This window comes from Leptonotus elevatus, chromosome 15, assembly GCF_054856555.1.
Source record: "Leptonotus elevatus isolate MCC_2025b chromosome 15, RoL_Lele_1.0, whole genome shotgun sequence".
In the NCBI taxonomy this organism is placed as follows: domain Eukaryota; kingdom Metazoa; phylum Chordata; class Actinopteri; order Syngnathiformes; family Syngnathidae; genus Leptonotus; species Leptonotus elevatus.
Genome location: NC_141253.1, coordinates 12281891 through 12296728, shown reverse-complemented (window position 1 = coordinate 12296728; position 14838 = coordinate 12281891). Strand labels below are relative to the sequence as shown.

Here is a 14838-nt window from a genome sequence, read left to right as displayed (position 1 = left end):
TTCTGGTGTACTCATAGTAAACATGAAGGCTCCAGTAGTCATAGTGTGCAAGCAACTTGTTCATAACATGTGACAAGACTCGTGCTTTATCTGAGAAACGCTTTCCAAGCTTTGGTGGGTGCTGCTGTTTTGGTTTGCAACAAAGTCAAATGTAGTGAAAAATCTATAACCAAGGCAGGCGAGGTGGAAACAAATTATTGAGGTAGCTCCCACAAGCATTTATTTGGACACACACAACAATGTGGAGCATCTAGGGGTGTGGCAATGATGCAGTTTAAAACATTGCCTTCACGTAATAGAAGATCATCTTTAGTACTGTGCCAGAAACTTGTTTAAAACATGAGGTCAGATTCGCAGTTTCTCTGAGATACTGTTTATGTTCTTCAGTACGTGCTACTTTTTTGTTTTTTGGGAAGCCCCCCCCCCAAAAAAAAAAGTATTGACAATTATGTTTTATGCAACCTCACTAGTCTAAATACAGTATTCTGATTAATATTTGCTTTAGTATAATATGAGTTAAGCAGCAAAATACAGCAGTTTTTATCAATATAAGAAGGCGGCCTTTTTGCCACTTGCTGTCGAGTGAAAATGACATGACAGTTGCTCGTGTCTCAGGTAACAACCAATCACAGCTCAGCTTCAGAATACAAGTGAGCTGTGATTAGTCGTTGCCTGAGCCCTGAGCAACTGTGGTGTCATCTTCAGTAGACAGTGAGTGGTGAAATGGATGCCCCCTGAGACGGATAACAACAGCTGGATTTTGCTATATAACTCATATTCCACAGATGTCATTTGAATCAGAATGTCATGTTTAGACTTATGAGGTCGCATATAACAGATTAATGTCAATAAATGTTTGAGGTTGACTTGCCCTTTAAACGGCACAAATAGTAGGCGTAGCCCCCAGAAAATAATCTTGTACGCACACAGTATTGTGCGAACCATGTGTCGAAGTCTCCTTATGCTAACCATTGACTCTACGTAATGTTCCATCACCATAAACACCGCACAGGGAACTCATTTACAACATGTACTAAGACAGCACCTGTTAATTCCTCTACTACTGCTTTCAAAAAGGCTCAGCTGTTAACACAAAAAAAGCGCCTTTGTGTTAACAATTGTGTATCTGTGAACTAAATACTGTACATTTACTTAGGTCAAAACAGTTAGCAATTACATTTACATAACGATGTCGCTTATTAGCAAATGCTGCTAAAAAAATGTACCAAACACTGCACCAAACTCGTGTCTGTAGAGTGTGTAGACACGTAATAAATCTTGCAACAAATCATATTACAGAGGTGATTTAATCAGTGAATGACTTAATTTAACTTAGCGGTATGTTCGCAACACACCTTTAATATATTCATTAAAACAGCAGGAGACAAAACAAAGCCCTTGTGACTGGAGCACCACGTTTATAATTGTCCTTGTAGTCGATGTGAAGTCTTACTGAACATTAACTTGTTGGGTAAACAACACTATGACTCATTGTCATATTGATGGGAGTCTTGCAGCCAGGTTGCCGGGCTTCACATTTCCTGACATTTTAATCCCACTAAAGCCTCACTTTAATATTTCTGCTTTTTTTTCTCTCTCTCTCATATGCACTCGCACGACAGTATGAGAGCTAGTACTCTGCTTTCTAATGACTGCTTTCTCTCCTAGATGTCTTCAAGGTTTAACACTAACCTTTTTGCTTTTCTTTTTCTCTTTTCACCTCGCCTCGTTGCGTGCAGTGGACATATGGTCGGTGGGGTGCATTATGGGAGAAATGGTGCGCCACAAAATCCTTTTCCCCGGGCGGGACTGTATCCTTGTTCAAAGTGTGCTTGTTCTTTAACGGTAGCGATACATGTGTAAGAACAGGAACGAATTTGAATTGAAAAATGATATATACTTATATTTATATACATGTATTTATTTATTTTTATTAGCATGTACTTACATTTTCAAACACTCACCTTATGTTCTCTAAACGTTTCTGAGACAGAAAACTAACCCAGTGACACTCAAATAATGCTTTGTTTCCTCTCTGATGAACGCTGCAGCATAGACACAAAAAATAATCAGTTAGTCGCAGAGTATTTTGTCTTCTATATTAACAAGTGCGCGTTGTCGTGAGCGCTTACCTGGAGTGATGCATCTCCTGTGGGGAAGCTTTAATTGCACCCCCAAGATGGCAAAAGGCTGCTTGAGATTGCACTGCACGTGTGTGAGTGTGCACGTGAAGCATGTGAGTCATAACACTTGAATAAATAATGACACATGGTAGCTTATGAAGCATTTAAAAAAACTGGGGTTTCGTAAATTGACGACCACAAACCAGTCCACTCCGTTTTGCCTTGATTGCTTCATTAATAACAATTAATTGACAAAATGGGACTTTTTCACGACTTGCGACACCATTACTGCAGTAATTTATGGACTATAAAACCGCTACTTTTTTCACTTGCATTCGACCCTGCGGCTAATACAAAAATGCGGCTTATCCATCAGCAAGTAGCGGGAACCCGGTGTGGTAACATTAAAACACCTGCGGCTTACAGTCAGGTGCGGCTTATATGTGTAACAAACTCAAGTATTCCCCAAATTTAGCTAGCGTGGCTTATAGTCAGGTGCGCCTTATAGTCCAGAAGTTACTGTAAACAAATAGTTCACCAAGGTTAAGCAATTTAGAAAATGGCTTTAATGTTAATTTTAGCCTTGCTCTCTACCACCGACACCATAGTTTGAATATGTGATGTGTCAGTCAAAAATAAGTTGTCATGTGCGGTAAATTGCTCAGAAGGAAGATGAAACACCAACCATAATTTCTATATCAACAGATAAGTAAATTTAAAATGGACATGGTGGAAATTCAGATATAGTTAGCTGGTCCTTAACAATCATGCTATGTGTCTTGGCATGTGTCTGTTGCTTTTTTGATGATTAAATTGTGCTCTAGAGCGCACGTTAGCTAGCAAGCAGGCTAGCTGTGTTTTGCTAAATTACTGTCGAAGACAACGCAACCAGACATTTTATACATACATGTGAGAAATGTCTTCCACAAACCTGATGAAGGAGGTTCGGTTTCTTGTCTGTCCCTGATCTTGAGAAGTGACTACTGCTAAAATAATGTAGTCTTGCGAGTACAGCTATTGACGACATCCATTCAATGTACTGTATCCTCCTTACCCACTGGTTCCACAGCCAGTTGATTAATTTTACTTTTTTTTTTTCTAAGAAACTGTAAAAATATCCAGAATATTTTGAGTATTTATGGCCTAGAATTATTTTTCATACAAATATTTACTACAATTATGACTTTACGTCATTAGCTAATATGCTATGTTTTAACCGACATACAAAATAAAATGCAACTTTTTTGTTGTCAGTGCACCCTTTAGTTTTTAGCAGTTCAAAAATGTACCAGCCAATCACAGGGCACAAACAAGCAACCGTTCACATTCATGATACAAAGTTTAGATTCTTCACTGAAGCTAAACTTGGAATGTCGGAGGAAGCCCAGTGAAAACCCACACAAGCACAAGGAGAGCACGCAAACTTCAAACGGGAAGGCCTCAGAGTATATTCGAAACTCAAACCTCAGGACCGTGTGGCAGCGGCGCTAGCGCTTCAAGATGGTTATTTAGCAGTAATTTGAGTTTGTGTATGTGTGTTTGCGTGAACCCAGTGGACATGTGGTCAGTGGGCTGCATCTTTGGAGAGGTGATTAGAGGCACAGTGCTCTTCCCTGGGACGGACCGTATCCTTCTGACATCCAACACGGCCTGCCCAGACTTATACCAACTCAACATGTTGACCCAACCACTTTGCGGACGACGTTGACGTTCTCACTCAGCAAGATGACGGACAGTAATTACTGGATTGCTGATGGATTAAAATTGTTGTGTTGCTTTGTAGCACAAAATTAAGATGCTTGTTTTTATCCCGAGTTTTACACAAAAAGTGTCTCGACAAATCTCCATAAGTACATTCTTAAAAACTATGATTTCCCAATATAATTATTTGAATGTTCTAGTGATGTTCTTGAATACTCTCGCTGTGCGCATGCTTTTATTTGCCTTAATGTTGCACCAGACATCGACCAGTGGAACAAGGTGATCGAGCAGCTCGGTACACCGTTACCGGAGTTCATGAAGAAGCTGCAGCCCACCGTGAGGAACTACGTAGAGAACCGGCCCAAGTATGCTGGCCTCACCTTTCCCAAACTTTTCCCAGACTGCCTCTTCCCCGCTGATTCTGAGCACAACAAACTGAAAGGTGAGAAGACAGTAAAGGTCAATTTTTTTTTTTTTTACCTGCTGACGTCACACTTGAAGCCTTGAACTCACAATTGTTCAACCTTTAGTTCCTCAGATTTTTTTTGGGGGGGGGGGGGGCTCGTTTTGTGCTGTGACATTGAAGCTGCTGCCTTCTAAAATATTCATCAATCAAGAAGGGGGAGATCAGAGTGTCATAGACAGGAAGCGAGTGCGACCAAAGAGAGCGAGAGAGAGAGAGAGGGACGGGGAGAGTTTCCCCTCGACTGAAGCAGGATGGATGGATGAGAAATGAAATAGAGAGTAACAAGAGGGCATCATTTTACAGATTTACCGGCAGTTCTATGCAGAGGCAGCAGTGGGAGGAAGCTCCTACGCTTGCAGTTTGTCCTCTGTGCTAGTGTAGCTATTTATAGTGAAGATCAGAGGGTGTGCTAGCTAGACGAGGGGTGGTCTGTCCACTTTAACGGAAAAGTTTAAACCATTTTCACATGAGGTGGACATTTTAAAGTCATTTTGGCCATGGCCAAGTGTGAGTCAGAGATGAACTTGTCCTAGATTTGGGGTAACCGCTACCAAATTTGAACCATGTATACGAACGAGACAGCTGGGTAAGTTTGATGACTCATAAAACACGAAAAAAACACAGCAAGTCAGACATTTTGATCTGAAGCAGACATTTTGGCCCTCAAGTTTCTTCTTCTTTTTTTTTTTTTTTTATTGCTACAGAATTTCAATCTTGTATACCAGATGGAGTCTTGCGTTTTTTGTCGTAGGAGTAGCATGATTGCAAAGTCTGATGACTCCATAAAACATAAAAAGGAACTGGAAGTCAGCCATTTTGATCTGAAGCAGCCATTTCAGTCATTTTGACCATTTTCTAGAGAGTTTGTCGGATTGATGCCAAATTCCAATCACGTATGGTGGACAGACACGTGATGATAAATTGCAAATCCTTTTTTTGTTTGTCCTTGCGTGTGGGCGGCTCAAAGTGTGATGACTTGCAAAACACAAAAAGACAAAGCAAGTCTGCCATTTTACTCAACTTTTCATTGACTCAACTTGGTCTGTTTATTGTGTGCTTCTTTTCAAGGCTTTGCTTTTTGTTTATTTCTTGTTATTAAGGCAACCATTTTGTGTAATTGCCTCATGAACTCCAAAGACAAAAAGCTGTTTGTTTATAAATACTTCATTTGAAAAGACACATAGGAAGTCAACCATTTTGATCCAAAGTGGTCATTTCAGGGCAATTTCCAGAGATTCTTCGAAGACAAACGTGTCAAGCTGTTTCTTCTCCGTAATGGCACAACACTGCAACTGCAGTCAAAATGCGTTCCTGCTGAGCTCAATCGAGGTGGCGAGCAAAATAGGTGGAGGTGGCCGCCTCTGAATTTTGTACACAGGACAAACCCTGTTTATAGAATTTGCTACTAAATTTGAACAACGTATACTAGACTTCGCTTTTCGTAATTGCGTGTAAGTGGAACCTGGCAGCCAAGTTTGATAACGAGCCAGATGATTGTGGCCATGTCCACAGTTCACGGTACAGTCGCAGTGTTCTTGTCAAAGGGTCTGTCCGTCAATGCTTCCATCTTAAATTGTCATTGTTTTTTTCTTCTTCTCCAAAACTACAGCAAGCCAAGCCAGAGACCTGCTGTCCAAGATGCTAATCATCGACCCTGCCAAGCGGATATCAGTGGACGAAGCCTTGCAACACCCTTACATCAACGTGTGGTACGATCCGGCTGAGGTGGAGGCGGTGAGTAGGCCTCGAGTTGACCCTATCATCGCCCACCCAAAAAGCTTGACAGTATTATTTTTTTTAGGTATATTTTGGGGGGTTAGGTGAAATATATTATAAGTATAAAAAGTATGTAAAAACAAGAAAGTGATTAATGACTAATTGATTCCAAATTGATTGGAAGTCCTTCTAGTTTGCTTCAATCTGGATGATCTGGATTTGCTATCACTTGAACAGAATTTCTGATTAGAAAAAAAAAACCTTTTGCTGTTTGTGATGTTCTTCATCAGTGCCTCGTTAGTGTGAGGTGACAGCGAGAGTGGGAAAAAGCCAAAAAAAAAACATTGGGATTTTTTTTTTCCTTTATAAATATATGACTGAAATATATGCACTTGCCTCTGATGTAACCTGACTGTGTATATATATATATATATATATATATATATATATATATATATATATATATATATGAGTGGCCTTGTTCAAAACATGTTCTGCTGTTTTCCCCCTTCTCTAATGTCACCTCATGCTGATGAAGGCCAGGGATCTCATCCAAATATCCATGGTAAATGACCACCAACGCTTCTGCAAAACTCTTCCTCCCTTCTCTTGACAAAATATGCTGAACGGATGTCAAAAGTGCACCTCAGACGACGTGACCATTTTGTGAGGGGGTGGGGGGGATTTTCTTAGCTCAATGGAAGGAGAAACTAAAACTTGTGTTCTTCAAAAATCATGTATTGATATATTTGTCTCCTTAGTTGTGTAAATCAATAAGGGTGTATGTGTGTTTACTTCCTAAGCCAGCATGTTTTTGTGTGCATCTTTTACACATGAAAAAAATGTTTTATTGATTGTTTTGTCTCCATTTGTTTATAATGTATGCAAGTATTGCAGCATCATTTAAAGAGCTTGTTTGCAAAAAACACATTCAAGGAAAATCAAGAAAAAAAAAATCTAATTTTGACGTTATTTTATTTTTTTCCAGAACATTTCTTGTGTTTTTGCAAGCAATCTAAAATCTTACATATAGAAACTGAGCTCTAGCCTAACTACAAAAGACACGGCATTATACAAGAATTGCTAAAGATGCTGCAATTTCTTTCCAATTTTGCAGCCTCCACCTCAAATCTATGACAAGCAGCTTGATGAGAGAGAACACTCCATTGATGAGTGGAAAGGTGAGACACATTCAACCGCATATCATATCTTTTATTCATTGATAAATTATTATTAGTAGTAGTATTGTTATTATTGCTAATATTTATATTGTTATTATATATTATTGATATATATTTTATCAACATTTGAAGTTATACTTTATAGTATTTATTACTTAACGCCAAATAAACTACTTTTATATTTTATTTATGTATTTAAAATTCATTTTATAACATTAATACTGGTACAGTATGTGTTATTTTTTCTGTTAAACACAATATCACCAATTTTAAATAAATTATGGTGGAATCCCACAGGATTCCTTTTTAGGTCTTCTGATTTATTATTATTATTATTATTATTATTATTATCTTTTCATCTTATCAATTAAATATAATTTAATCTAATTTGATGTATTCATTCTCAGAAAATTATGAAAATATATCTATATTTTGTACACATAAAAAATATATAATTATAAACTTTGAACAATACAATGAATCCATTCAAGTCGACTTCACGTACAGTCTGCGCTGTGCTCTACAAAATGTATTATTATTATTATTATTATTATTATTATTATTATTATTATCATCATCATTATCATTATCATTATTATTATTGGTAGTAGTAGCAGTGGAAGTAATAGTAACCATATTATTTGTTCTGTTATCAATATTTAAAACATATATATATTATTTTAATTATTACTTATGTTCCACAGAGTTGATCTACAAAGAAGTAATGAATTTTGAGGAGAGAACGAAGAATGGCGTAGTGAAGGGACAGCCTTCACCTTCAGGTACTCTCAGTGCATAAGCCTAATCGCTCTGTAAGTCAATTTTATTTACAACCTTACTGGACCCTCTGATATTCACACACACCCATTGTCTTGTCCGTCTGTTTCCTTTTTATTCTATTTTAATGCTAAATGAAATGCTAAGCGCTAATGTATGATGAATATATGTTTATCTATAATATAGCATCTATACAGTACTGTAGTATGGTATGGTGATTTGGGTTCTTGGGAAACAGAATCAGGTACATGGCAAATTTTTCATTAATTTATGGGAGGTTATTATGATTGAGCCCTATGAACTCTGCCTAACAACAAGAGTATACAAATGTGACCTTTAATATATATTTTTTAACAGTTTTCATTAGCATTTCCACATAAAGACAGAAATATATATATTCTGACTTTCACTCCTTCATAATTGTCGTGGCAATCCAAAATTCAAAGCAAAGACAATGCTGCCATCTACAGGGATCTGTTAGCCATTACAGTTGTTTACCAACATAAATTCCACATACAAACTGGATGAAACCGTTTTCCACGCCATTATTTTGCTACGTCAAGGTACCTTTTTGCTATTTGGTTCCTCCGTGTAACCCAGTGGACCCAAGTCCCAATAACCACGCTGTGATGTGTTCTCGTCCAATCACCTTGTATTGGGTCCCGTGCTTTTCCCCCTTACCTGTGTGTGGCACGATTGGTTCCAGCGCCGGCAAGGGCGCCTCTGGTACGTTATAACCGCGGCGCCGCCGTTGCTTCCCTCAGCGCAGGTGCAGCCGTGAATAGCAGCGAGAGCCTCCCTCCGTCCTCGTCCATCAACGACATCTCGTCCATGTCCACCGACCAGACCCTGGCCTCAGACACCGACAGCAGCCTGGAGACCTCGGCGGGACCGCTGGGGTGCTGCAGGTGACTAGCCGCCTGCCTGCGCAACCCCGCCTTCTTCCGCCGCTGAGGGAGAAGAAGAAAGGCGAGAGGTCGGGGGGGCGCTATCGGAAAAAACAAACTAAAATAGGAAAAATGTGAAACAATCAATAGGAGACGACCAAGCCTGCGCGTTGTCATTTTAAATAAAAAACTGCAGCGGTATTTAAAGTTATACTCTTATGTGGATGATCCTCTAGTTGCTTTGCTTATATTAGCCCACATACAATACAAAAGCAGCTTTGACTTGCATCTCCTTTAAACGTAAAAGCATCACACTCTGGCTGGCTGCTGCTCCCTCTGCCCCCCCCCCCCCCCTTCAAATGGCCCCAAAAGGCATTTATACGCTCCTGTCTTTGGACTCATGATGTGACCTCTCTGCTGTAATTCATCCAAAACAACTCTTAAAATGTGTGTGCGTGTTTATAAACACACCACGTCTTGTAAATAATGTAAGTGTGTACAGCCGAAGGGTACATGGAGTGGGACGAACGGCCAGTATGCTGGAAGCTTGTTATTTTTATTTTGATAAAATATCATTAATTTTTCCTCCTTTTTTTTTTTTTACTTTCTTTTACTACCCTATAAAACTTCTTTTTTTTATGCCAACCTGTGCCACACAATTGCATTTTGTTTGATTAACAATCTGTCTTTTAATTTCATGATTTATATTTTCTAAATCAAATACATAAAAAAATATATTTTGGGGGAATTGTAACAGGTTGACACAAAAAAATCTGAATATTAAAATAAAGTCAAATAAAAATCGAGTTAAATTAAATCAAATTAAAATAAAATGACACTTTTTTTTTAATTCATTCTTTTTAGACTATTGATGCACCTTGCAAAGCTGAAATAATCCTGCCAGTTGCTGCACTTGTGCATGATTTCAGTTCACATTTGCAAAAAAAAAACATTGTGGATGCTTAAGCCAACTGCATATGTCTCAACATAATAACAGATGTTATTGTAGGTCTGGTCCAAACAAATAGAGCTTATATTGCTGTTGAAAAGTGTTTTTGCTTTAATGTTCCTTTCAATTGGGCCTGCTCCATGAGGCAATTCCATTCGCACCAAAACAGCCAATCACCACACTGCATGTCATTTATTGGGAGCAAAAGCAATGCTTTGATTCTCACGTTTCATGTCGTTTACTGTGCATAAATTCTTGGAATGCAAGTAGCTTTACTGTATTTAATGCCTTTTCAAAGCGCTAATGATATGTCAAAGTAAAAATACATTCTGATGAGGATGTAGATGAATAATATTACATTATTTTGTCCCACCTCTAATGGATACTGTGAGCGATAAAAGTACACTAATCCTTATATCAATTTGTTTTCACTTTGTTTAATTGATACTTTACCGTGGTGTGATGCAATCGCAATGTTAATATTTTGTCCTACCTCTTAAGTGATAATGATGTGAGATACTACTACAATTTCTGACTGCTGTTCAAACGTCGTTCAACATATTGGTATAATGCCATTACGTCACGACATTATGGGAGATTTTTAAGCTATATTTTACCAATAAGTTCAAACGGCCATTGATGGACGGAAGCACTGAAAGATACTGTAACCACTAACCGGGAAGTCTGCTAGCTCGCTAACAAACATACAAATATAATTAGAGCGCTTTTTCTGGCTTTGGCGGTGGTCTGCTCTGCATTCTAGTAATAATAATGGTTAGTAAAACAACAAATGTAATTGGACTGGACTATTACACAACATTGGATCTCTGACGACAGTCACTTTTTTCTTTTTCTTTTTTTCGGTAGCTGGCATTGGCGAGTGCCTTTCGGTGGTGACAAATAGTACACTAGTGTTTCAAATTGCACGGCAACACATAACATGACTTATTGTTTGCCTTAAAACTAGTAAATAATTTCTAGAAACGTGAGGAAGAAAGTTTGGGTTAACAGCTATTTTTTTTAAAAAAGCTCTTCATTGCTCACCTCTAAACATTTTTATTTTTATTTTTATTATTATTATTATTTATTTATTTATTTATTTTCTTTAAAACGTTCGATGACAGCTGTTTAAATTAAGAAACATGATCATTTACTTATCAGTTCCCCCAGTTCCCCCTTAAAAAAAAAAAAAAAAGAAGTCCGTTTTGACGTACACCTGCAGTACCTTGAAAGGCCTGCCAGAGGGTGCTGTCTCCAGAATAAGCTACAGTACGGCTCGGTGTTGTGTTCAGGGTCCGGTCGGTCGGGGCAATTTTTCTCTCCAAACAGGGTGCAACTATCCACTATTACAAGGATTTTTTTTTCTCCCCCTCTCTGAGGCTGTTTGTTATGTACTTTGTTGTTGCACATTACGGGATATTTTTAAACCATTACACACTGTACATTTTCTGGATCACCTTTATGTTTGTTTCTTTTCATTTCTTGAATGTAAATTTCTCACCATGTTGTTATAACCACGCATTATTGGAGGTTTTTTTTGTTTTGTTTTGCCAAAAGGAAATAAATATAAAGTAACAGAAATAATTACACATAATGGATTATTAGCGCATATTTAAGTAAGTAATTTTAAAAAAGGGGGCGCAGTAAATTATTATGATGGCACCTGATTGGTTGAGCTGCAACCAGCCAGTGTTACCAATCAGATTAATTAATCCCGCCCCCTCTTTCTCCCATCTGATTTGACGATTAACATGTCAATTTGACATTTAAACGTCACGGTGCTTTTCAAAGTGGTTAAATAAATCCGTTTTAAAATTAAAATTAAAACTATTAAAAAGTACAAAGATAATCAGATATAATAAAATACATGAAACATAAGAACATATAATGTAATATATAATATATAATTAATTCAAACAATACAAAATAAAACATTCATTCAGTAAGTATTCACATACAAAATGTGAACCAAAGTTTTAATAAAGTCACATTTATTTATTACAAAAATGTGATATTTGAATTATTTATTTCACTTACTTTATATTAAAATATTTTGGAGCAACAACAACAAAAAACACATCTCCATACAAGACAAGACATTTTGGGTCCTTGCTGGCTTGTCGGCACTGAATGTAAAAGTAGAAGCAAATCATTTGTCATCACTGTATGATTAGGATATATGTGTGTGTGAGTGCATGTGTGTGATTGAAATAAACCAGCAATTCAACACAATCTGAACTTTTTTAAAATCCTGTGTTGATTTTCTTTCCGACAACGAGATGTCACATGTGTTGACGTGTTGTCACACTGAAATGTAGAATGAAAGCAAATGGATCAGGGGTGGGGAACCTACATCCTTGAGGCCATGTTTGGCCCTTTGAAAGCACGTGATCCGGGCAGCCATGCAAATGTAAAAATCAAATCAAAACAACACGGTTCCCCAGCCCTGATTTACAGCAACGAAAAATCCTAATTTTTCTCACAAGGGATCTTTCCATTTATTTATTTGTCTCTTGAAAAAAAATTCTGGACACGTGCTTTTGTTGTCATATTGTAAATAACAACAATCCAAGAATGCAATAAACCCAGATGCAGGGATGGCGACGAAAAGTTTTAACAAAGTTGATGACGTGATGTATAGGTCATCTGAATCAGGTGATGTTCTCCCATTTCCTTCTTTTACTTTATAACGTTTTCATCAAGCATTCAGTTGGATTGACAGTAAATGAGAAAAAAAAAAAAGTTTCCTGCTGACGATCTCAAAAGCTTCGGGCAAATAAAAGTGTGAAACTATTGCAAAAGATAAAATTTAAAAAAAGGAAAGATAAAAAAAAAATGAGAGCTGTTACTCCCAAACACATTTTAAAGGAACTGTGTATGTAAAAACAAAACAATAGTATGTAATGTATGTGATTGAAAATAAACAAAAGCTTTGATCTTGGACAAACGTGTGGTCTTCTGTGTTGAGTTTTGCATATATATATATATATATGTTTTATTTTTTTACGTAATAGTCTTCATTATTATTTTTATTTAAAATATTTGTATTGAAATTGTTTTTGTTTGAAAGAAAAATACTCACACATTGGCAATTCCCATTTGTTGAATGCATTTTTATTCATGTATAATCACTTCTTTAAGTATCAAGTATCACATGTGTGGATTATTCCACAAAAGTCCCAGACCGTTGCCTCTCACCATTACAAAAAAAAAAAAATCCTCTGGTGAGCAGGACACGCACAAGATGAAGTTTTACATGCCTCGGTAGGTGCTGCTGTTTTGGTTATCAACCCGATTCAAACAGGGCTACTTGAGTGAGGCAAATATACGTCTTAAGTAGGAGAGAAATACGGTATGGACTGTATATAGCGATGCTAACCTAGCATCGGGACACATCTTTCGCACCTGCAATGACCAGCAGCAGGTTTCAAACGTACCTTACAGTTGATTCGGTTGAACACATTTTTAGAGCAAAACAGTCCATCGCGCACACCTTGCTACACACTTGCTGCTATTTTGTTTTTTTGGTCATGTACCCGATGCGCATGGACAAGAACGAGGAAGTAAGTGCAAGCACATATACAGTGTGAACATTTACGTACATTTAAATAGCACATAGGCAATAATTTCTCTTCAAACACAAGATGTGCATTTCCTCTTACTTTTTTTTTTGCTTTATGTACACGAGCATAACGGACAACAAGGAGCAAGGATCAATGTTTCGTACGTAGCGCGTCACATAGCCTTTAAGAGTATTTAAATAGCGTTTTATTTACACTTAGTCTCACCCAGACGTCACCCCAGGCGACGTCGTCATTTATATTATGCCCTAGTTATTAAATGACAACCTTTCACCGTCACGTCCTGACTTCCGCTAGCGATACGTGGAGAAGAGTTGCTAACAGAGGCAGATAGGACGCTAACAGAGGGACAGGCTGCTAATGAAGGCAAAAGACGCTGAAGGGGGAAGAGTTGCTAACAGGGACAGAAGAGATCGGTATCAGATCGAATCGGTAGGAATGGCTGTCAAAGGCAAGTGTGCCGATTCATTTTTGTCCATTAAATTGCCTTTGAAAAGTAGTTTGCTGTCTCACTCCACGCTAGCGGCTAGCCTGTGAGTTGGCGTGATTAATTAGCCTACTAAATTAGCGATTGGAAATGATTTGGGGATGTGTTGTGTTGCGTTGGTAGCAACAGTTTGTGATGATATTATCAATATGTTTTTTGTTTTGTTTTGTTTTGACAATAAATACGTAGAATATATACACATTTAAAATATAAAATAATTTTGGGTATAGTTGGTAGTTCCACTTTAAGTTCCGTAGAGGTCAGTAGTTGACAAACTAACTCGCAATGCTAATGCTAAAAACAAAGAACAAGAATAACAATTTTAAAAAAGCTACGTATTGCTAGTTTTATGATTGTGATCTTAGCTAGCACGAGTCCTGCCCCGTTAGCATCTTCCAACCTCTCAGCTATTGTCATTTCCAACTCCTTTTAGATCCAATTAATTTTTTTAGCAATATGCTAGCGGAAGTGAAGACCCCTCAAAATTTCTCACCGCAACCGGCAGCCAAATTTCACTCGGAGCCATCACAATAAATTCGAGTCTTTACGGGTGTTGGCCCCCGCCCACTTTCATTGTATCCAGATAGGGTTGCTGCGATCGGGCCGGCGGGGGTCCATGGCGGAGGCGGAGTTGCCGCCGGTGGCGGTGAGGTCGCTGAAGGTGGAGAAGAATTGCTCCATCTCCTTCTGCAGCATGTGATTGCGGCGCTCGGCGTCATCCTTGGCGCGCTCCGCGTTGCGCAGCTTGATCTCAGCCATGGTGTACTTCTTACGCTCCTGGTCCAGTTCTTCGTGCAGGCTCACCATCTCCGACTCCAGGTCCAGGTTGCGCTGCTCCAGGCTGTAAAAAGGAAAGAGGTTGCTTACACCGTTTCCTTGTTGAATGTTGAAGAGCGAGAGGCGCTTCGTGCATTTTTATCTGGTGGATGTACTCGTGGCTAAGACGAGACCGAAGACGACATTTTCATCT

At 38.2% G+C, this 14838-nt stretch overlaps 2 protein-coding genes across 11 annotated transcripts in view; one reads left to right on the top strand and one right to left on the bottom strand.

The window, feature by feature from the left end:
- Positions 1-12747, top strand: part of mapk10 (mitogen-activated protein kinase 10) — a 29525-nt gene extending 16778 nt beyond the window's left edge. For 3 of the 8 annotated variants that reach the window (XM_086096030.1, XM_086096033.1, XM_086096032.1), the window contains exons 8-14: positions 1740-1811; positions 4084-4266; positions 5900-6024; positions 6545-6571; positions 7124-7187; positions 7892-7969; positions 8734-12747. In XM_086096030.1, the coding sequence (XP_085952156.1) occupies positions 1740-1811; positions 4084-4266; positions 5900-6024; positions 6545-6571; positions 7124-7187; positions 7892-7969; positions 8734-8876 (692 nt within the window). In that variant the 3' untranslated portion in view covers positions 8877-12747. Of the gene's footprint in view, positions 1-1739; positions 1812-4083; positions 4267-5899; positions 6025-6544; positions 6572-7123; positions 7188-7891; positions 8000-8728 lie in introns of all 8 variants that reach the window. The other 5 variants (XM_086096036.1, XM_086096037.1, XM_086096034.1 and 2 more) reach the window with 5 other exon arrangements.
- Positions 12748-12892: 145 nt separating this feature from the next.
- arhgap24 (Rho GTPase activating protein 24) overlaps positions 12893-14838 on the bottom strand; it is a 46447-nt gene continuing 44501 nt past the window's right edge. For all 3 annotated transcript variants that reach the window (XM_086096023.1, XM_086096026.1, XM_086096024.1), the window contains one exon: positions 12893-14709. In XM_086096023.1, the coding sequence (XP_085952149.1) occupies positions 14439-14709 (271 nt within the window). In that variant the 3' untranslated portion in view covers positions 12893-14438. The remainder of the gene's footprint in view (positions 14710-14838) is intronic.